The sequence below is a fragment of the Pogonomyrmex barbatus genome, unplaced genomic scaffold, assembly GCF_055798465.1.
Source record: "Pogonomyrmex barbatus isolate J1 unplaced genomic scaffold, ASM5579846v1 scaffold13, whole genome shotgun sequence".
Taxonomy (NCBI): domain Eukaryota; kingdom Metazoa; phylum Arthropoda; class Insecta; order Hymenoptera; family Formicidae; genus Pogonomyrmex; species Pogonomyrmex barbatus.
The window spans coordinates 5,223,905-5,246,704 of NW_028297109.1; the positions used below are offsets into that span (position 1 = coordinate 5,223,905).

The following is a 22,800-nucleotide window of genomic DNA, read 5'->3' on the forward strand; positions in this document are numbered from 1 at the left end:
AAGAAGTGCAAGAAGTACCGGACGAACCGCGCATGCGTGCCACGACCTTGTGGCGCCGGCGGCGCCGTGACGAGTGACGGATGACTGACAGAATTCGTCTCGATTCCCGGACGAGTGATAGGCGACAAGTGGTATGAATTCGACTTGGCAGCATCTCGTGGTTCTTGCCTGTCTGGCAGTTTTGGTCGCGACTTCTGTCGCTCAGGATATCCTGGGATGCGGCGGCTTCCTGAAGAGCCATGCTGACATCGATTTCACGAAGGTGCACGTTAGACTGTGAGTGTCTTCTTTTGGATGAGAGGTTAATTCTCAGATACCTAGTTTCATGTTTTATCAAATTTCATGAGATAAATTTATTAGATACACGAAAACCGGCAGCTTAAAGGATCAGACCGAATGCGCGCCTAACACTGGTTACTACTTCCTTCCTTTATATGACAAGGGTGAATATGTGTTGAAGGTAAGTTGGAAAGGTGCAACATCATCGCCACTAATTAAATAATATACTCATGTTCATTTCTGTCAGTGTAGATTAACTTTATTCTTGGTTTAATTTATTTTTTTTATTTTTAAAAATTAGAAAAACATGAAGTAAATTAAAGTTAATCTATATTCGTGAAACGGATATCCAATATGTACAAAATTTGTTTATTCTAAAAGTGAAATGTGAATGCATAAATTTTCTTTCAAAAGCCTGCCTTATATAAAAGAAAGATAAGCTTGTCATCTGTCATTAATAATGAACCAAGTTTGTAAAATGAAAAGACTTAAAAGTATTAAAAATCTTGCTTTATTGAATAATATCCCATTTCTCTGATTGAACATAGTTTTAGTTTATATGTTCATTATAAAATCATTATTAACTTTTATTATAGATTATTAAAATATTATAAATAATATTATATATTACAAATTATCTATGTTTTAATAATCTAGGTTGATCCACCCAGAGGCTGGAGTTTTGAGCCTATAGAAGTGTCGCTGAATGTAGATGGTATTACGGATGACTGCAGTCAGGGAAAAGATATTAACTTTACCTTTAAAGGATTTGGAATCACAGGACGTGTAAGTAATAAATTTTTTCTCTAATATGAAAATTTTTATTGAAAGATGAATATCTTCTTTTTAATATTAATAATTTATAACATTATATATATATATATATATATATATATATATGTATATATAATTTTGTAATTTGCCAAGAATTTTTAATGTATGTAAACATTATTTAATTGATATAAATTATTATTTTTAGGTAATTAGTTTAGGTACTGATTCCGGTCCTAAGGGAATTACTATTTCTTTATACACAAATGACAATAAGCAAGATCCCATTAAATCGATGACAACAGCAGAAGGTGGCATATTTTATTTTACTCCTATTCAGCCTGGAAAGTACATTCTTGTTGCAAATCATTCCAAGTAAGCTAATCTAAATAATTGATAAATTTATTTTAAAGCATGAAAACCATAGAATAGCATTAGTTATCTCTTTTAGGTGGATATTAAAAAAAAATAAAATTGAAGTAACGGTACAAGAAGGAAACACAGAACTTGCGGATGGCAGCTTAGTGGTATCTGGATATGATGTCAGTGGCAAAGTAACTAGTGAAAACGAACCAGTAGCCGGTGTATCCTTTATTCTTTTCGGTGTAAGAATTATTTCATTACTTTCTTTAATTAGTATATTTCAAGTAATTATTATTATAATATTATTGATTAATATTTTTGAATTTTAAAATACTTTTTATTAACAAGAATGAAAAACTGAACTAAAAAAAATTTTCTGCACATTACAGAATGGCGTCGCCGAGAAATGTGAAACCACCCCGGTGGATAAGAATTTTGAATCCAAGAAACCGCTTTGCCACGTAATTTCGGATAGTGCTGGTAAATTTGTATTCCCCAGTTTATCACCTGGAGATTATAAACTTGTACCGCACTATGCCGGTGTCCAAACAAAGTTCGATGTTCAACCACCGGAATTGTCTTTTAAAGTTAGCCACAACAGCGTAGTTCTTGCTCAAAATTTTAAGGTAACCGGCTTCACAGTCGGTGGTCTTGTTCGTAGCTCTACGAACGGAAATCCTTTGCCAGGAGCAAAGATATTCTTGTCACAAAAAGAAGTCGCAGTCACGGATAAGAATGGGAAATATGTACTAGACAACATGAAAGCTGGCCAATATACACTTAGAGCGGAATCTGGTATATAATATTTTATAAAATTTCTTGTAGACCGAATCTTTCATTGAATATTTAAAAATTATTGTACCGACAAATTATCTTTTCCAGCAAATGTACAATTTAGCGAAAAGACAGTTAAGATATCTCCTACCTCACCTGAACTTCCGGTTCTGATTCCTTCGTCGTATAAAGTTTCGGGAAAAGTGACTCTGTCGGCGAAAAGGACGCTGCATTTTCGCCGAATATCTATACAGAATACAGCCGCTACATTCTACAAGGAACTGGACACTAACGAGAAGACGGGAGAGTATTCTGTATATCTCGCACCAGATAAATATCAACTGAGTGTGATTGTGAGCACGGAAGAAAAAGCTAAGGGTTTACAGTGAGTAACAACAAGAATATATGCAACTATTTATAAAATTATACATATGAAAATGTTACAGATTATAAAAACTTAATAAACTTATATTTCCAGATTCTATCCGCTGCAACAAACGATTGATGTGACCTCCCAACCAATTATTAACATCAATTTTTTACAATTAAAGGCTACGTTAACGGGAACAGTAAATTGTCTGCCAGGAACAGATTGCAGTCAAGCCTCTGTCACTTTGAAAATACTCGACGGAGTCACGATAAAGACGGTGCAGGCTAAAGGTGTGCGGACATAAATGCTAATCGATGTTAATTGAATATCTTGGTGTAGTATCTTGTGCTGCAATAACAAATATGATTTTTTTAAATAAGAATGATCTTTTCGATTTCATATATTTAAGCTTGAAAATTAACTTGTTTTTGAACACTTAACGTAAATATTTCATACGTATTTGTTATTGCAGTAATTTCTGTTTAATTTGATATGATACTAGCGTCCCCGTCTGTGAAGTTATTTTCTATTATCTAGATGGCCAGTATCAGTTCACGGACGTATTGCCCGGTCACTACGAGATCTTCATTGACAACGACGTATTTTGCTGGGAAAATCCGAGTTACAGAATCTCGATAACGTCAGAACGTGCCGAAGTACCGCCGTTCAAGCAAACCGGTTTCTCTGTTACCTTCATATCGTCCCACGACACAGCTGTAGAATACTCCGAGCCCAACAGCACGAAACTAATAACTCTACCTTTGAACAAAGGTAGTATGAGGCATTGTGTGCCTAAATCTGGGGCGTATACTTTTGTTCCAAAAGGTTGTCACATATATCAAAATTCTTCCTATACTTGGGACACAAGCAACCTCTCTCCAATTCTGCTGCATTCCACCGAGCACACCCATAAAGGCAGTATCATAAGCTTAAGTGTGCAAAATGATCTTAAAGTAAAAATCGAAGACGCAAATGACAGTGTTATGTAAGTTGTAATATAAATTTTACATATATTTTTTAATTTATATATTCTATTACATTTTTTCATTGATATTTTTATTAATTTCTTTGAGATATATAAAATGATATATGCGTGCAATTTATTTTATTCATTAATTTATTTTTTTATAGAATTGGTCCATTGAAACATGTAAAAAAAGACGGTGTATACAAATATGAGTTCGAGTTTAAAGCGAAAACCGATAATATGTACACGATTACTCCGTTATCAGATATTTTGCTCTTCAATCCACCATCCTTAAAAATCTTCGGCGTGAATGATTGTCATAGTGACATCGCGAGTTTCGCCGGTGATTTAGGAAAAGTAAATAAGTATATTATTACATCCATTAAATGTATAAGATTCGCAAACTAAAGCAAAAATATCGCTTAGATTATAGCCGGACAGATCTCTCCGCCGTTAGAAGGTGTAACTATACGAATAAGTGGGAAAGATGAAGAGTCTCCAATTCATACATTAGTTACACAAGCGGATGGTACTTATAGTATTGGACCTCTAGATGGGAAAATTGAATATAGGTATTTAAAGTCGAATTTATTATTGTAATAACTTTATTATTGTAATAAATTAATCACTGAATTAATAATTGTCTGCTGTTAGTGTTACGGCTGAAAAGGAAGGTTTCGTAATCACTGGACCTGATGCTAAAGGAGTGTTCTTAGCGCATAAATTGGCTGAGATTATCGTGCAAGTTTCTGATCACGCTGACGGTTCTTCATTACAGGTATCTTGATTAATAAAACATCAATCAAAGAAAAAACAAAATGAAGAAACAAAATATAGCATCCTCTGTTCTTTTGCAGGGTGTACTTCTTTCTTTGTCAGGCGGTCAAAGTTATCGCAAGAACAGTATAACCGGTGAAAACGGAAAATTCATATTTAATTCACTATCACCGGGCGAGTATTATCTACGACCCATGATGAAGGAATATCGCTTTGATCCGCCATCGAAGATGATCAACGTTATGGAAGGAGCAACCGTCAATGTGAATTTATTCGGTAACAGAGTTGCCTACAGTGCTTACGGCTCCGTCACGTCCTTGAATGGGGAACCGGAAGTCGGTTTGCTAGTCGAGGTTCAGGGCCAAGGGAACTGTTCCAGTCTCCAAGAAGAAGCCACAACCGAGGAAAATGGGAATTTTAGAATTCGCGGTCTTCAACCCACAGTGAGTAATTAATAATATAATTTGTTTAAAAAAAAAAAAATGCAGAATGCATATTTTTTTGATCGTTCTATGAGCATTATGTAATGATTTATCAATTCTTATTAACAGTGTACCTACGCCTTCCGTCTGAAGCCGAATGTAGAGAGCAATGCTCATATACAACGCACAAGTCCCAATTCTCAATTGATCCAACCAGTGGAAGACATCCATGGTCTGCGACTGATCGCGTTCCATCCAATCTCGCGCACGGACGTCTCGGTACACGTTACATCTGCCGAACCGGAACATTACCGCACGATCAAGGTGAAATTATGCCGGGAGGACGCTCCCGACTCGCCGGTGCATATCTCAAAGTTGGACGTGCAACAATCCACTAGCAAAAATACTGACACTAACTACAACGCCGGCTTTTTGGTGCACTTTCCGCCATTGCAAGCTGACGGCAGGAAGTACTTTGTCCAATTGGAATCAACGTTATCTCAGGCTGTGCACAAGTATCGCACCGTCCCGGTTTATTTCGAGGCAAACTCGTCGTTTAAGTATGTTAAACTAACATTCAACGCGGAGCGGAAGGTCGATCAGGGCGAGATGAATCAGACATCGGTTATCGCGTTGCCATTCATTATACTAATTGCAGCGGCATTTATCAACCGCGAAAAACTATGGATTTGGTTAAATGCGTTGCTAGAGAGACGCTCCAAACCCGTGCCAAGTTCTAGAGCACCCGTACAAGCCATCCCTATTGATCCCAGAGCCGATGATATCATAGTAGAGCAGATAATGAATATTAACAAAAGGAAAACAAAACCGCGGAAAGCATAAGCCGCATTATTATCATGATCATTTACACTCAAGAGAGACTTATTTATAATGCTCCCGAAATTGTCAAAAATGTAAAAACATCTTACATCATGTTGTTTTATACGTCTAATTGATCAATAATAATTGTTCAATTTTTGTCATGCTACGTATAGTCATATATGTCGTGTAAATCAGAAAGACTGTCCAGGTACACTTACAATATATTTAGATTTATTAATATTTATACGTACGGGACAATATACTGCTTGTCAAAAGTGTGAACTTTCTTTTATCTTTCTTTATATCTAATATCTTTTTGATTAAATTAAAACACTATTTTTGAAAAGAAATTAAAAATAAAAAAAATAAAATAAAAATAATAAACTATATAAACTTCTATTCTAACTAATTCTAATTATTCTATTTCTTTTATATAATAAAATATTTTTTAAAATTCATTTTATTACTTTTAATTTAATCGAAAAAGATAAATGTGTATGTGGTTGGACTTTGGACAAGTAGTATCAAAATGAAGGATTACATGTTTGATTAAAGGTGTATATAACGTACATGGATCGTTTGTATGTATGTATGTATGTATGTATGTATGTATGTATATATGTATGTATATTGAGAAACTTTATCAATGTAATGATTTAAGATGTGCAAGTACATCCGATAAATCATGATATACAATGTTAAACAAATAAGTATGTAGACCGAGATGTTCAAACGGGAAGTAGGTAATTCAGTCATTTAGGATTTTCAGCATCTATTAATCTTTTAATTTTTGAATTTATTAAATATATTTTTTAAAATACCTATTCTGAATAGTAGAGTAATCTAAATTTGAATCCTGGCTGAAATGATATTCTTTACAATACAAATTTCTTGGGGATATTTAATAAATATCAAATTAATAAAGCAAAAAACTTTCGATCGTTTAAAAAAAAAAATAAATATTGTAATTATTAATAATAAAGGCTAAACCTTTCTTGAATTTATCTAATAAATTCAAAAATTATAAGATAAAATAAGCGCTAAAAATTTGGTCTGATCGGATAATATTTGGATTAGCTATTTCCTATAATCGTTAAGTTATATAAAATAAGTTACATACACAAAGAATGCTGTTGTACAAGATTCGTGAAATTGTTATAAAAAAGATTTTTAAAATTCTTGCAAATAGTGTAACCAATTTTTATTCTTTTAAGGAAGCATTTTATTTTATTTTGCAAATTCAAAACGAGGAATGGAACTTGGATGATAGTTAAGAATATTATTTTTTTAAATTTTACAAGCAATACTTTTGAATTTTACTTTCGTACTTACATACATTTACGAACTATATATTTAGATAACGAAGTACGCCTAGAAAGATATAACATGCTTCATTATTAAATTTTCAAATTCATTATTAAACTTCTATATTGTATATGTATATATACGTACCACAGGATTTGCATAGTACATGCATTTGTTGAAGTTAAAGGCTTTTTCGCATTTGTCGTTACCTCCTGAAAAAAAAAAACACGCAAACATCGTGAAACATTGAGACTTTAATTTTAATTAAACGAAATAACGAAAGTGGTATTATTATTTATAATGAAATGAAATTAGCGGAAATAGCAGGAATATGTTATAAATAATAATTACGCTATTTTTATATTTTTATAATTAAATTTGCATCATATTAGAATCAGCATAACTGTTTTAACAAATAGATACTTGCCTATATTGCGACATTCGTCAAGCATTGCGTCTCCAATGTGTCTGTACGCTTGCGGGAACATCTTGGACAGGAGTTTAAAGTTTATCTTCCCGTCTTTTTTCATCTATTCAGAAAAAGTCAGAAGTTCAGCGATTTAAGTATATAATTATTGTCATCTATATTTTGCAAAAAAAAAACTTCTCTTACCACTCCTGCTTTTTCCAACACGCATTTAAAATAACATGCTAGGACTGTATTGTCATTTGGAAATTCTCCTAATTCCACCGCCTCTAACATATCTGCAATTAAAATTTTTAATATAGTATCGATCTAAGTATATAGTGATATGGATAAAAAATAGACAGTGCGAATTATTTTTGATAAATATTTAACGCTTGAATATATTATAATTCTTATCAATAAGCGTCAAGTGAATCTTTTCACTAAGAACATACCGACTGTTGCGCCAGTTTCAGCGGTACACTTCTTTCGTAGATTTCCAACTAATTTCCTCAACTCATCATGAACAGTAGTCCAATCTATATCCTATTAAAATTATTATCGAATTATTTATTATTTAAAGATCTCGTACATTTAAATTGTAAATTTTATTCGTACTCACTTCTTCACTAGAAACGATGACGAGCTGCGTGGCAATCAGAAAGGCACAGATAAGAATCAGTTCTCTTGCCATTTTTCACTTTGCATACGTATTCGATTCGAATTTAGCCGAAAATGTTTACTCGTCCATCTAAGATTATTAAATACGCGGCCGCGTGGATTCATCGAGAATTTATGCGAATCCTGGTCACAAAGTGGGAGATAATAATTAACTGGCAAAGATGTATCCTCTTAAAATCAGTAAATCACATGAGCAATAATTACAGTCAGGATAATCAGAAGTTAATCAGATATCAAATTCAGAGTGTAAATTTTATTAATCGCATATGTTTTGGAGTTCAAATTTTATTAAGTGCATGTGTTTTGGAAAAATATTTTCTAAAAATATTTAGGAATACTCTTTACTCAGATCTGAGTTTTTATATGGCGCAATATAAAACGATTAGTGTCTCGCATAGGAAAGTTATTTTTCATGAGCTTTTGATAGAGAAAATTTGAGATATAAGGGATTTGGGAAAAATGAAAATTATTTAAAATACCGAGAAAATTTTGCAACACGCAGCTTTGTATGATCTATGCAAGCGAGAAGCGTGACGGTAAACAAATGTATAATAATAACTTGAGTATCATCCGACGCTTCCTAAGTAATTAACAATCCATAATAATTCCTTCCTCATTCCACAGTCTATAATTACAGTATTTGGAAAATTACACCTAACGTCCGGATCAAGCGCTACATTGCGTACTATCTGAAAAAATGAAATGTTTTAGCCTTTTAATTATAAGCCGCAATAATCCTCTTGCGTTGTGTAACTTCACATTATCGTATGCAACCGGTCTTGCCCAATTAAATTTTGTCGCAAAATTTTGATTTCCTATCGGATTAAAGCTAGATCGCTCATGAAATTTCTCTTGTTGCTTTTTTTTTTCTAAGATGATCTAATAATTGTAGCGCTTTTCTACTTGCTGAACGTGCGTCAGCCGCGGCGCTATTTCTGCTCTGTCACAAAGGACTCGTTTGCGAATGAATGTTTCAAGTGTGTGTTATAGTTGTAGTTCTCTCCTTCCATTGTGTTCGACCATCAAGTATGACCTCAACCGGCAATTGGAACGTTCTACTGCCGCAATCTGTGATATCAAACTCGGTCTTGTCAATGAGAGCGCCGTCAATTTATCACATCTGCCAATCAATCCGATAAAGACACTTTATATAAATTATGGACCCTGTTGAAGAAAAAAATTCCAGCATGACTTATACCGAGTCCTATTTGCACTTTTCTAGAAAAAGACATATATATATCCGATTCAGCAAATGCCAAAGGTACAGAAAGCAGGAGAGTTTGAAATATGTCGATTAGATCGTTGAATTCTTTATTTCATCCACACAACGTATACATTTTAACGCAATGCGACATGTACAGCAGTTATATGATAGAGTGGTTTAAACGTAAAAACATCTCGACGCATTCGGCGAAACTATACCTTGAGCATTTTGTTCTTGGTTCTTCTTATCATCGTCTTCCCTCGACCCGTTAGAACAGATAGTAAGTCTGAAATCGATTGCACATGAGATTCACACTCTGCGATTATCGCTAAACGATTTGAAATCACTCACCCTCGGTGACAGCTCCGCGTAACACTTGTTGAACGTATAGGCATACTCGCAATTATCACCCTTTGCTGTAAACACAAAGATAATTGGCTATTAATTGCTCGACAAGATGCAATACGAAAGATCGTGTGTAATCGAAAATAAAATTGAGGGAAAAACATTACAAAATAAAAAAAAAAAATAAATGGAAGAAAAGAAATTGATCAAAGATTTAAAATTGGGAATAATTGTTAAATTAATACGATTTGTGAACATAATAATTCAACACGGAAAAAATGTTGAGTAGTAAGTGTATAATTAAAAATGTAATCTTGTTGACTCAATAAGTATTAATGAAATATGCGCACACATGTTTCTTTCATTAGTGTTATTGAATTAACAACATTATTCTCAGTTACCTTTGATGCATTGATATCATTTTTTTTCGTGAAGAAAAATAAGTATCCTTAAGGAATTACGATTTTTCATTTCATCTAAAATGTCGTCTTATTTCTTATTTTAAATCATCAATTCTATTCTTATGGTTTCAAATTCTCAATTTTAAAGCAAATTGCTGATAATTAATTTCAGTATTCTCGAGAGGATTAATTTCAGCAAAAGATTTTCTAAGTTTCGAGCACACGCAATCGATCGACGGGATGAACAAAAAAGAAAAGGACAGTAGATACCCAAATAGTTACCAATCCCCTTGCACTCGCTGATCGCTTTTTCAACCTCAGCTCTATAAGCGGGTATTCTTTGGAAGAACGTCAGCATTCCATTCAGACTTAGCTCTCTCTTGTCATCGACCAGACCGAATTGTTCCCAGAGGCAATACATGTAACACTGCAAAAAATTAGAACGTATAATTTTTAATGCCTGCACATTTTACGTATCCTCGCAGAGATCGTTATTTTAGGATGCTAAGTTAACGATCTTTTTTTTTTTTTGTTAAGTGTAATTACAAATTCACGCATCTGGCGTATTGATACTCACTTTCAATTGCCGTGTTTCCGGCCATTGACCGTTTCTTACCGCTTCTATGTCGGCTGGAAAAAAAAATATTCCATATGATCATGGTATACTTTATACGTAATCCCTATTGTATTTCTCAAAATTAAAATCGAATATATTTCATATGCATAAGCGAAGTAGAAACATCTTTAATCTTTTTGATGTACACAAAAAAAACAGCTTTGTTAATGTATTTAAAAATTTGATCGTGGTTAAAAATTTTGGTATTAGAGCTAAAAATAATTTTGTTAGGCAATCAAAATAATTATGCAAAATGTTCAAATTGATTGCCAAAATATAAAAAAATTTTTGTAGTATTATCGTCATGCTTAAAAGTGTTTATAAATTATTTTTAAGCCAACAAAATCATTTTTATATTTGTATCCGATTAAATTTTTAGATATTTCAGCGAAATATGAAATTGTGAAATTCGATTCAATTTAATTCAATTCGAAGCAGAATAGTTAATTTTGTAATTTGCCAATATCAACTGCATACAGTTTTATGCGCCGCCGCGGTAATTAAAAATGCGATCGATAATTTCATTCACGTTAGAGGTGAACGAACTCTCCCTGAATAATATGTACCTGTCGCGACCCCCGTTTGCGTTTGGCAGGCGTTCACGACACTGGCTGCCGTCGCGATCATCTGATCGGAAACGAAGCTGGGTCTCGTCTGCAAAATAGATCAGTGTCATTGAGACTAATAGGTGGTAGTTGAGATAGGTAGTGAGAGACGAGCGTATTCAAGGAAGCTGTATTGATCGAACTGTGATATATTTTTTTTCAATTTAACAAAGTCGATATATAATAGTCGATTATTTTCCTTCATCGTTACACTCTTTAGTATTTAATTATTTTTGCAATTATTTTGATGTCCTTTTTTATTTCTATAATTATCGTATTCTGCCACAAAAAGACGGAAAAATTATTATTATTATTGATATCCTTCCTCGATTGAAGATATTTTCATCTTTAAAAAATTTTAACTTTTTCCGTTTTTTAATGATAAATAAAAAAATTGAATACGAATTTCGAGATTATTTGCTATGTACAGAACATCGAGTTCAAAGAAAATCATTGCATTATTGAGCACCCATTTATCTTTAATCGTACAGATTCGAGAAAAAACAACCCTTGTACTCTTCGAGTTTCATTTAAGCTTCAAGAAACGTAGTTGCTTGATTTTTGAAGAAATACACAATGAAAAAAAAAAAAAAATTTTTCTACTAAATTTTTTCAATCTATATTTTTATTAGCTTATTTTCCAGAGGGTTGTAATATTCGTTCGAGCTCCCCTAAGATTCGTTCTATGTCTCCGCCACCGTCCCATTTCACACGTACCCCACAGGACACGATCCACGCCTGAAGGAGGAAACCCAGGGCGATTACGAGAAGCCTCATCCTTGATATCTTTCAAGATCTTCTTATTTTTATCACTTTGCGGAAGCTTCCTGGCTGTTGTCGGTGGTGCGAGCGTACGTCCCTTTGCCGGCAACGTTTCCGGCGCGTGTCGACGTGTGTGAAGGCGTGTGGAGTGCGCGCCGTGCGCGAGGCGAGGGTGCGACTGAACGGAGAGAGTGGCGACACGGGTGAGCAAACATGGATCGGGATGAGAGATGAGGCACGGGGTCCAGAAGCCGAGGGAGAGACAGAGGTGGAAGCTGCGAGCCCTGTCGCGCGCCCTGGAAGCCGATTCGAGAGCAGGTCGCGAGCTACTATCTTCCTCTCTCTTGTTCTCTCGTTCTCGTGCGCCGCCCTTGCGCCGCGTCCTACAAAAAGTGTTCGATAACGATAGGCGTTTCTGTTATAAAAACTCAATCGAACGTATGTTTATTAATTTTAACGCCATACGCCAACGCCATACCTTCACTTCGTACATAAATTCAAAGATGAATACAAACGCTTCGGTATGAAATTAGAAAACAATAGAAATCTTTTTCCTTTTTTTCATTTTCATCTTCTTGTTTAGATATTTCAAAATATTTTCCTTTAAATTTTTAGATCAGATCAGAGTTCTTTTTTTATCGGTGCTCATTGTTAAATCGGCAATGCGAAATGTTCTACATCGCATAATACCGAGCGCGCCTCTTTTCATCGCACGAAGATAAATTACAGTCTCTTCAGTATAGAAGAGCTTTCGATTCTAGGCCAGGTCACACACATAGATGGATTTGATTGGCGGATGTTACCAGTTTACGATCCGCACCCTACGTAATACCTCCTCTATCCTATACGATGTCGACACAAATACGAGTCCTCTGTCCCTCCCTGCACCTCGATCTTCATCTTCGCATACGCAGTTTTATGTCATCTCGTTGAGGACAACGTTATCTTCGCGCTCGTTATCTGAAATAATAGCATCCTTAAATACAAATATTACGTACATGAGAATTGAATAAAATTTATTTACAACTCTTTTAATTAAATCTTAAACAGTACTTCTATTCGTTTAATTTATAACGTTCTACATAATCGATTAATACGAAAGTAATAAGTTTTGAAAAATTCTTTCTGTATCGAGAAAATTATGTATTTGAGCTGTAATTTTACATTTATTCTACTGAACGCTGTCGGACCGATGTAATCCGTTTCTACTGCTGTGAAGGAATGCCATTTTTGCTTGCATTAGTTTCGCATTCATCTGCAAAATGTACAGGTAATCAGGAATTAGAATAAAAAAAGGAAAAAAACAGTAGATAACTAAAATAGAGGTCAATGGATTCTTTGTAAAATTTCATTACGGTCTTAATTATTCGCTTCGTATCAACAAACGCTAACAGATGCTGCAAGTATAGTTGATTCCGATATCAATTTAGATGCGATATTTAATTTCCACCAACGACCCAGCATAGAATTGTACGAGAAATGAGTTTTAGTCTACTTTGTCAATAACTTTGACGAAACTGCAATTAACATAATCAATTGACTTGCCATTGAGTGATATGTTGCTGTGCTATTTTATTCTGAAAAGTATCATCAATCTTTTGTTGTTTAACATTTAACAACAATGAAGAAAGAAGAGATTGGATCAGGGACGACGAAATATAATTAGAAATTATCTTTGTAATTTCTAATTCTTGGTTAAAATTAATCGGTGATCAAAGTCGCTCTTATCGCATCATCGGGTTGCTCCTCCACGACTGGCGCATGTTGCAGCTGCAGGCATGCATGTGGCATGCATCTGCGAGAAAAATAAAAAAAATTAGGTTCTCAAAAATGAATTAAATCAATGATTGCGAGATATATAACAATATGCAATTTAACAAATAAAAAAATAATATAATGTATAATACAATAACGTATGTTAAATCTATTTTAAGTGATCTATATCAGATTTCAGAATTTTACAATTTGTTCACATTGTGTATCTCAATGTGTATGTGTTTAATATAATTTTATATAAACATTTCGATTTTTCTAACACATTAATTTTCTCAATTTATTTCCTATCTTTTTCGGATTAAGAATTAGAGAAATTTACGTAGAATAACTTAATTAACGTTAAAATTAATAAAAATTTTAATTTTTTTTCATAATTCTGAAAATTAGAAGAAAATAAAAAATGAATTAATTTATTCTTTATCTTTTCATAGAATTGAAAAAAATAGCGAGTTAAATCGAGATTAAAATTGATAGATTGGTAGAAATGGACAAAAGATACGAATGGAATTTTATTTCCAGTTCTGACAGGAATCACGGTGAACTTTATCGTTTGAATATCCTATCCTATTTCTTTCTTTTTCGGACAGAACGTAAAAACGCCGCGGTAAACAGATGGGCCCGCGAATCTTTTCACGTGGTGCGTCGACGCACCGTCCCGTGAAAGCGCAGCTGACACGTGGGTTGCGCGCGCGAGGCTTTTCTGGGTCAATACAATTCCGGCAGAGGTGCGCGAGCGCGCCCGAGCGGAGGCTCCAAATAACCTCACTTCTCTTCGGGTACACAGTGCTACGCCCGTGGAACTATTGACCACCGATCACGCGACGCAATCGGATATCTTTTCGCGTTGCCACGATCGATGGATCGGATCTGATTCATTCCGTTCCGACGTAATAAATCAGACCGGATCGAACTGTGTTGCGCTGTGCGAATATTCATGTTAAGGCAAATCGTATCGTCCCGAACGAAACAAATCGTATCGAGAGAAGACGCGGCCGTACCACGGACTGTACTTTTCCCGTTGGCCGTGCACGCGCGCACGTACAGTCCACGGGACAAGTATTGACCGTCGCCGCGAGTATCGCATCACGGAATCGCCCCGTGTAGTGATCCACTGGGAATACGTATTTCGTATCGATTGCTCTTAGCAAGTCCCTGAAAGGAAGAACGAGATAGTTGAGAAGCCTGAATTAAATCTTGTGCGACACACCTGTCGCTCATCGCGTCCGTATCCGCGGACTGTACCGAGGACGACGCGGTACAGTCCGCGGAACTTCAATTGACGACGCCCGCCAAGACTCTCGCACAGTGCGATCTCGAGGATCAAAGATCATCCGTGTCCACGTGGCTTTCGTGTTTTGCGCGTCGTTCTAACATCACGACTTCGCCCGGCGGCGTCCATACGGCCGCCGCGGAAGGACAAAAGAATCTCGATGGACTGTACTCGGCGGCAGTTGTATTGACCGCGGCGCGTGTCCCCCTCCCCCCCTCGTTCCATCCCGCTCGCAGCGGAGTGAAGAGAAGAAGCGAGGTTTCGACGAGCCAGGGAAGAAAAGAGAGAAGAAATCGGCAGGAGGGAAAGAGAGAGAAAGAAAAGGAGGACGACGTGGGTGCTTCACGTCCGGGAGAGAGAAACGCGCGCGAGAATCGGCCGAGACGCGGCGGCGGTCCGCGCGGCTCACCGCGGCGACGCTCGACGACGCTCGACGATGTCGACGACCTGAGAGCGACGACGACATGCTGACCGTTGAGTTAAAATCCAAGATTTAATCCTTACTTCCAAGATGCTTGCGAGTGATCTTGAAGCCGAGTTCTGAGAGAGAAAGGGAGAGGGGAGAGAGAGAAAAAGAAAGAAAGAGTGTGAGATTTGAAGGCGACGATCATCTCTCGTCACGTGATTCGCGTTCTTTCGCGTACGTCACACGTCGCGTGCGATTTAAATCCCCCGCTTGATCCGTTACCTCTGAAACGAAGATGGGCAAGACGAGAGGTGTTCATGAGACGACTCCCGAATTAAGGAATCGAATGGTGGGAATGTACGAAGCTGGTTTAGGCCTACGAGAAATCGCCGCCGCGGTCAATTGCTCGGTAAATAAAACTTTGCTCCGCAACGCGATTTTTTTTTTTTTTTAGTATAAGTTAATCTTTTATTATCTTGGCAAAAGTAAAAATCCATATAAGGATAACATAAGAGGAGAATGTTAGGAATGTAATAAACCTTCATATTCCTTCTTCTCTTCAATTCCTTTTTCTGGATTTTTATTTTTGTCAAGGTGATGATAGTCAGTTTCTAGAATTTTCATACTTTAACTCTTGTATGCCTCTTACGTAGAGTACTAACTAGTGAAATCAATCTAATCGATAATTATTTCAGCAACGTACAGTGAAGAGATGGCTGAATAGATTTGACAAGGAAGGCACAGTGGAAACACGAGAGCGTTGTGGACGCAAGAGAGCCACTACTGCGGAGCAGGACGAAGCAATTGTTCGTCTAGCTACTCAGACGCCCATAACAGCGGCGAAAGCAGTGCTTCCTGCGCTAGGTCTTACCTGTTCCGTGGATACCGTGAGGGAAAGACTGCACAAAGCTGGAATTCACAATTGGAGCCCCTCGCGGAAATACATGCAAAGGATTCCATTGGGGTCAATATTTTCAATACATCTTAGATTTAGATTTGTCTATTTAATTATAGTACAACCACAAGCATGTTGAAATCTTTTAAAGATATTAAATTTGATGGATTCTTCTTTTTTTAATGGATTCTTCAATTTTTTTTGTATTCATTAGAGACTATCGTATTTGTATGTAAGCACGACCATGTATTTTTACCAGATTCTAGATCCAAAATTATTTAAGAATCTCAGATTTTAAATTGCTCAATTTTTAATTACGTATCTATATTCCAACAGTGATGCGGACGGGGCGGCGATTCAGCAAGCTGTATGGCGACCGACTGGCACTCAGTTAGGTAAGAAGAAAACTTCCAAGGATTCAAGCAAGTCCGAGAAGAGCAGCACCACGGTTAAAAAGAAAAACTCATCGAAGAAAGTCAGATCTCGAGAGACATATGTCGACGATGGTGCGCCGTCGGAAAGCTTGAAACAGAATCACAATACCGAACAGCAACAACAACAGCAGCAGCAGCAGCAACAACAACAACAACAACAACAAGAATTCGTATTTTCCCAGCAAAATCTTCCTCCACTGCCTTCCGCTCCTCAAGTTACCGAGATGCAATCTTCGCAACCTGTACCCACAAGTCAAACGGAATTCAGCAATGCATTAAGTCTCGTGCAACAACCGCAGCCCATCTATCAACATCCAGGATTGAGCATGGTGCAAAATTGGCCGTTAGATTTAGTGCAAGGCAGTCATCATTATCCACAGGTTCGTTATCGTTTGCTTCTGAAAGATAAATGAGATATACGAGACAAATATAAATCCTATTTTCTATAGGGCCAACCAAATCCCATGCCTCACGAGCATCCCCCGCCGCAGGCGCAGCTGCAAGAACTGCACACGCAGCAAGAGCAGCAACATCACGCGCAACAGGCCCAGCAACATGTGCAGGCGCAAGTACAGGCGCGATTGCAGGAGCAGCAGAATGTTCAGTCTCATCATCACAATCTCGATCAGCAGCGACTACCGGTGGAACATCAGATTCAGCAGCAACATCAACGCTTGCAGTCCGGGATACCTAGTCCCGAGCAGAACGTGAATGTAGGATCGGAAAGTTCGAATTCTTGTAGTTCTAACGAGAACAGTCAGTCATCCTGCGAACCCTTGCAAGAGAACAGAGAATCGTCGCGGAAAGGCAGCGAGAAATCGGAGACGGAACGACAGAAAAGAAAGAAGAAGGGCGGAAAAGCGAAGGGAACGTTGGAGACCAGCGTGGAGATCAGGAATCGCATGATTGGAATGTCCGAAGCTGGATTGTCCACCCTGTCTATCGCGCTGGCGATTGATAGATCGGTACGTCAAAAATATCGCTTGTCAAAATTTGCTCTACGTTAGATTAAACTTATACTGTAGATCTCTGACACGTATTGTGTATCATACGAACAATTATGAAAGTTGTATTACAAACTCGAAACTCGAACATAAGCAAGAGATTTACATGGACGTGATTTTGAATTAATCAGGAACGTACTGTTAAAAGATGGTTAGAACGTTGGCATAAGGAAGGCAATGTGCAAACGAAGGAACGAAAGGGCCGACGTCGAATCACTACCAAGGAGCAGGACGAAGCCATCGTCGCGATGGCTACTCAGCATCCTCTCACCGCCGCTAAATACGTAGCACCTGCACTAGGTCTTAAGTGCAGCGTAGATACGATTAGAGAGCGGCTTCACAAGGCTGGGATACACAGCTGGAAGTTAGGCAAAAAGCAAGGGTTAGACGATTTATATTCTTGCATTCTCTTTCTATAAATGTTTCTTAAAAAATCTCAGTCTTTAAAAAAAGATCCATCGCTATAATTATAATTATAAAAAAACAGTTTAGTAGGATATCTCGTTATGTAAGAAATAAAATATATAATATGTGACATATATTTTTTTAGCGAAGGCAATGCAGTGCACACAGTTCACTTGTGGCAACCGAGTGGCAATCGTCCTAACAAACCGAAAATACCGGGAGAAAAGAAAAAGAAGAGTGGCAATAAGAAACGTGATCAGACAATGAATAACAGTCAGAAGCGCGTTGTGCGGAAAAAGAAGAGCAACGAACCACTATCACAAAAAGCGACCCCGCCTCCGACAAACATAATACCAGAACAGTCCACTTTATCGTTCCATAATTCCGGAAACAGTAAGTACCGATTGATATTTTATGATACATTTGTTCGGAAAAGAAATTCATTGTACTTTTAAAATCACTTTCCAGTGTCAAATTATGTTTCGGGTCCTAACATAATGCAATCGGTACATAATATCGCTGCGCCACCTCCCGCGCTGCCGCAACCGCAACCACCTCCGCCACCACAACCAATGCAGCCAATGGGGCCGATAATGCAACAGAGGCCGGATTGTAGATTGGCACCGATAGTTCCACCCGTATCGGGTCCGGGTAATTCCGGCGTCGCCTATCCCTCATGCATGGTCGGCAGCAGCAGTCACACGAGTCATATGGAGCAAACAGACCCTCTAAATTACGAGCCGTACATTTGGAGTTTTTAAATACATCATTAGAAGCATTTAAACCGGATGTATGACTAAAAAATTTAACTTAATTTAAGCGTTTGAACAAACTTCATTTATTAGGCTTTCACAAAATCACGTTTATATAAAAAGGATTAAGTAATTGAAAATGTTTGAAAGTCGACGAATTCGCAAAGATTCTCTTAATATAATTAAGTATTGCAACATCATGACTCTTAGGTATGATTTACTTTTATACATAAATTGCAATATTAGAAGATATGTTTGTATATGTACGTGCAAGAAAGAAATTTGATATAATTTTATTGTTATGTCTCTAAGAAAAGTTATATATTAATTTAAAAAAAAAGAGAGAGAAACATACTCTTTTATAGTAATATAAGTGTTTAGACCAATTTAAGTCGACTATAGTGTGTAAATATAGAATCGTATAGAATAGCAAAGACATATGTCATGTTTATTTTGCTATATATTGTCTCTTCAAATAAGTCGTATATATATATATATATATATATATATATATATATATATATATATATATAATTAGAAATGATATTGTACATTAAAAATTGATTTTTATACAATCGAATACGATCAAACTTTATTAAATTAAAATTTAACATTTATGTTATAAATATTTTCAATGGCTGAAAAGGAAGAAACAGGATATCAAAATATCAAACAAATCTAGTAAAAGGCACAAATATCTACTAATTCAGCGAATTTCTTATAAACAGCTATGTAAAATAGAAAATTCAAGGAACTTTTTAATGATAGATCTATTTTCGATATATAAATCCTTCTCAGTCCTTTTTTGGATATATATCTCCACAGATGATTTTAAACAATATATATTCTATATATTTAATTAACATATATAAATCTGCTTTAAAAGTATAGTACAAATTGACATGTTCTAATTAGAAAAATGTGTAGTAAATCAATTTCAAACAGGCTGCCAAAATACATTCAATGTATAAACTGCCTTTTCTATCATATTCATACATACACATTCATACATTCTTTTAACGCATCATTTTTTTTTTAAATATGATTAAAGATTAGTATCCATATTACACAATTATAGTATACATATTTTTTTTAATAAAGCAGTATTCATACAGTTCGTCCGAATACAATTACCAGTGGTACAAATGCAAAGTAGTGCACTAGTTATTACTCACAAGTGTGAGATATTGTAGATAAATTTCTGATTTTAGAAATGGCCATTTTTTCATTCGCATTAATACTAAATGATAGAGTATTATGTACTCATCTTAGCAAGCGAGAGTATCCCCGTTTTACAATACGTGACATATGTCAACGATATATATAATATATACATATATATATATATATATATATATATATATATATATATCGTGTTACGTATCGTGATATATTGCATAATTAATAGAAATATTTTCAATTACATCCCATTTTGTATTTGTTTTATAAAGGAAAATAAAAATAATTGCTAGACTCGTTCATCATGCTGCAAATTGGTCTCTTCTTCGAGAATAACAATGTATTTTTGTACAAAAAAAGGGACATTAATCAATTGCTTAATTATAGTTTTATCTTGAATTACAACTACAATTTTACCTTTTATCACGTGAGTTCCCAGATTTGTCCGACATTATTTATGACCGCGTTAGGATTACTTTTGTGAAACATGAAATATCCCTGAATCTGCGCTGGACTAACATTTTTCTTAAATGACATAACGCTGTCAGCAAATTGCTTTGCAAGTGAACCTGAATCTTTACCCGGTTCCTTATAAAATCTTAAAAACATTTGTTCGACTTGATTCTGGCTGCACCATCCTAAAGGAAAAATAGAGATCTAGATAAGAATTATCTAGATTGTTATTTTTAGTTTCTTATTTTTTCATACGTACCGATGTATTCTTTAACGTCAACTCTGCCTGGTCTAACAAGTGCAGGGTCCAGTCTATCCAAGTAATTGGTTGTCATAAATAATATTCTAGCTTCTGTAGAAGCCACACCATCTAGGCAGTTCAATAGACCACTGAATGTTACTCTATTGAGACCTTCATATGCTGCTTTAACTAAAGAACGAAAAAACGAAAAAAATTTATAAATTGTTTTACTTCATTTTATGCTGTCGGATTAATATATTTACCTGCTTTAGACTCTTCTCTACTAGTAAAAGCAGCGTCAATGTCCTCGAGCAAGATGATAGTTTGTTGGGGTGCTACTGCTAACAGGTGATTCAGTCTGTCATCCGTCAGGCCTCTTTCGGATAAATTTAAAACGCAGATACCGCGTTCGAGTTCCCCGGCCAACGCGGTAATGTACGAAGACTTGCCGCATCCTGGAGGTCCATATAACAAGTAGCCTCTGCGATAGGGAATCCCTAGAAAAGATTATAGTTCCTTATTTTTAAAAGATATATGTAGCATCATTTCTTATTTCGTTATGAATAATATAGGACACTTGCAATCAAGGCAGAAAATAAATCTTAGGTCTGTAGCTCGATACCTCTTTCACTGTACCACGATGGATTATTGATAAATTCCTGACAGTCATTTATGATCCTTTCGGAAATCCCAGTGTCTAAGACTACTGATGCCAGCGGTCTCCTTTTTCTCGCGTGCCCAAATTGCCGCCACTCGCTTCCCATGGCAGTGTACATTATGGTCTTTCCCTCATGCTCCTTCAAAGCCATTTGTCTGGCTGTATGAATTAAGAATTGCTTCTGATTCCCCGATGTTATGTAAAGTGTCTGTACACATATATTTCTATGAACTCAACCTTCTTCAAGAATATTGAAGTATATGCTCCTGTCTTTGCCAAACGCTGTCAACTGCACGGTCTCCCATGGTACACCCATATGTAGATCTAATGTCTGTTGCTCCCTAGTTCTCTCTACCTTTATCCAGTTTCCCTTATACCTATAGAAATTAGGAAAGACATTAGAAAAAGTTATCAGAAGAAAAATAAAACAAGATCGAAAAATTTAAAAGTATCCTGACCTAAAGAAATGAGTTCCTATGCTCGGGATAAAGTCATATTTGGTTTTCACATGACCAGTTTCCTTCTGTTCGAAGCTGGTCTCTACAGAGAGATGCTGCGTTTTTCGTGCACCTTTGTGAGTGATCCACTGCAGTAGCCATTGATAACTTTTATCACGACATGGTACTTCTAGAGTGATCATATAATGTCGTCTAGTGAAAAAAATAACATTTTAAATTAAATAAGTTTTATAATATAACAAAGTATAATATATGATACCTGAACAGCACAGCTCCAACCTGAACGCCTTTTCTCAACAAAGCAGCCCCAGCTCCAAGACCGAAAAGACCAAAGCCGGCACCGAAGTAAGGATTATCGGATAGAGTTTGTATATATTCAATGAGCGTCATGATGCAAATTACATAAGTCGTACGGATAAAAATTTGTTATAGATTACGGATAAATTAATCTTTTTATTTAAGTTTCGTCGTGATTATTGAAGCTTTTAATTATAATAATCATTATAGAATTATTAAATAATTCTATTAATACATAATATACATGTATATGTATTAATTATAAAATAATTAAGTAATTCCGAGTTGCAATAACAATAAGCAGAGGTTATATATGCTATCAATGTGATATAGACATATTGAGTAACGATTAAAGATACATGTCCTACAAAAACATTCTGTATAACATTCTGTACGATATTCTCAATAACTGATAAATGTAAACGTATTATTTTTTGTACGAATCTTGCATTCGACACGTGTAATAAAAAGCACTGCCGGAAGCAATATTCCAATGTTGATAATTGCAGAGCCCTGCAATTTAACATATCTTAGCAATGATATTCAATATTCTAAATTGACATTATTTCAAAAATAATAATAGAAATATATATAATATATAATGTAATTATATATTAAAAAATAATCATGTTCTTGATTATTTTTTATTTATAGATTTAGTACTTTGCTCACAATAAATTATTTAATATTATACATTTATAT

General features: G+C 35.7%; 5 protein-coding genes across 10 annotated transcripts; 2 read left to right on the forward strand and 3 right to left on the reverse strand.

The window, feature by feature from the left end:
• The first annotated feature begins 5 nt into the window (after positions 1-5).
• Positions 6-6,731, forward strand: LOC105429906 (BOS complex subunit NOMO3). The gene is made up of 14 exons (XM_089072073.1): positions 6-276; positions 361-460; positions 937-1,065; positions 1,259-1,425; positions 1,502-1,655; positions 1,803-2,208; positions 2,296-2,572; positions 2,666-2,847; positions 3,095-3,542; positions 3,689-3,881; positions 3,951-4,096; positions 4,179-4,302; positions 4,382-4,744; positions 4,853-6,731. The coding sequence occupies exons 1-14, from the start codon at positions 134-136 to the stop codon at positions 5,564-5,566; spliced, it is 3,546 nt and encodes a 1,181-aa protein (XP_088928199.1). The 5' UTR covers positions 6-133; the 3' UTR covers positions 5,567-6,731.
• A 2-nt stretch (positions 6,732-6,733) lies between these two features.
• On the reverse strand, positions 6,734-9,076 carry Obp11 (odorant binding protein 11). 5 transcript variants are annotated; one of them, XM_089072090.1, is made up of 6 exons: positions 8,697-9,076; positions 7,879-8,622; positions 7,712-7,802; positions 7,464-7,555; positions 7,278-7,380; positions 6,734-7,062 (listed from the first exon to the last, which is right to left on the reverse strand). In XM_089072090.1, exons 2-6 carry the CDS (start codon positions 7,948-7,950, stop codon positions 6,971-6,973), a joined length of 450 nt encoding a protein of 149 aa, XP_088928216.1. In that variant the 5' UTR covers positions 7,951-8,622; positions 8,697-9,076; the 3' UTR covers positions 6,734-6,970. The 5 variants fall into 5 exon arrangements, with proteins under 5 accessions (XP_088928216.1, XP_088928217.1, XP_088928215.1 ...); XM_089072091.1 differs by having other exon boundaries at positions 7,879-8,626; XM_089072089.1 differs by having other exon boundaries at positions 7,879-8,060; positions 8,497-9,076.
• A 151-nt stretch (positions 9,077-9,227) lies between these two features.
• On the reverse strand, positions 9,228-12,231 carry Obp10 (odorant binding protein 10). 2 transcript variants are annotated; one of them, XM_011643146.3, is made up of 6 exons: positions 11,826-12,231; positions 11,070-11,157; positions 10,465-10,517; positions 10,170-10,314; positions 9,493-9,557; positions 9,228-9,427 (listed from the first exon to the last, which is right to left on the reverse strand). In XM_011643146.3, the coding sequence occupies exons 1-6, from the start codon at positions 11,883-11,885 to the stop codon at positions 9,410-9,412; spliced, it is 429 nt and encodes a 142-aa protein (XP_011641448.1). In that variant the 5' UTR covers positions 11,886-12,231; the 3' UTR covers positions 9,228-9,409. The 2 variants fall into 2 exon arrangements, with proteins under 2 accessions (XP_011641448.1, XP_011641447.1); XM_011643145.3 differs by having other exon boundaries at positions 10,158-10,314; positions 11,826-12,208.
• A 1,943-nt stretch (positions 12,232-14,174) lies between these two features.
• On the forward strand, positions 14,175-19,574 carry LOC105429901 (uncharacterized). The gene is made up of 7 exons (XM_011643143.3): positions 14,175-15,731; positions 16,018-16,286; positions 16,554-17,031; positions 17,101-17,616; positions 17,787-18,037; positions 18,206-18,453; positions 18,529-19,574. Exons 1-7 carry the CDS (start codon positions 15,618-15,620, stop codon positions 18,819-18,821), a joined length of 2,169 nt encoding a protein of 722 aa, XP_011641445.2. The 5' UTR covers positions 14,175-15,617; the 3' UTR covers positions 18,822-19,574.
• A 719-nt stretch (positions 19,575-20,293) lies between these two features.
• Positions 20,294-22,651, reverse strand: Bcs1 (mitochondrial chaperone BCS1). The gene is made up of 7 exons (XM_011643142.2): positions 22,061-22,651; positions 21,802-21,993; positions 21,581-21,720; positions 21,308-21,502; positions 20,949-21,182; positions 20,704-20,874; positions 20,294-20,629 (listed from the first exon to the last, which is right to left on the reverse strand). The coding sequence occupies exons 1-7, from the start codon at positions 22,189-22,191 to the stop codon at positions 20,415-20,417; spliced, it is 1,278 nt and encodes a 425-aa protein (XP_011641444.2). The 5' UTR covers positions 22,192-22,651; the 3' UTR covers positions 20,294-20,414.
• Positions 22,652-22,800: the final 149 nt, after the last annotated feature.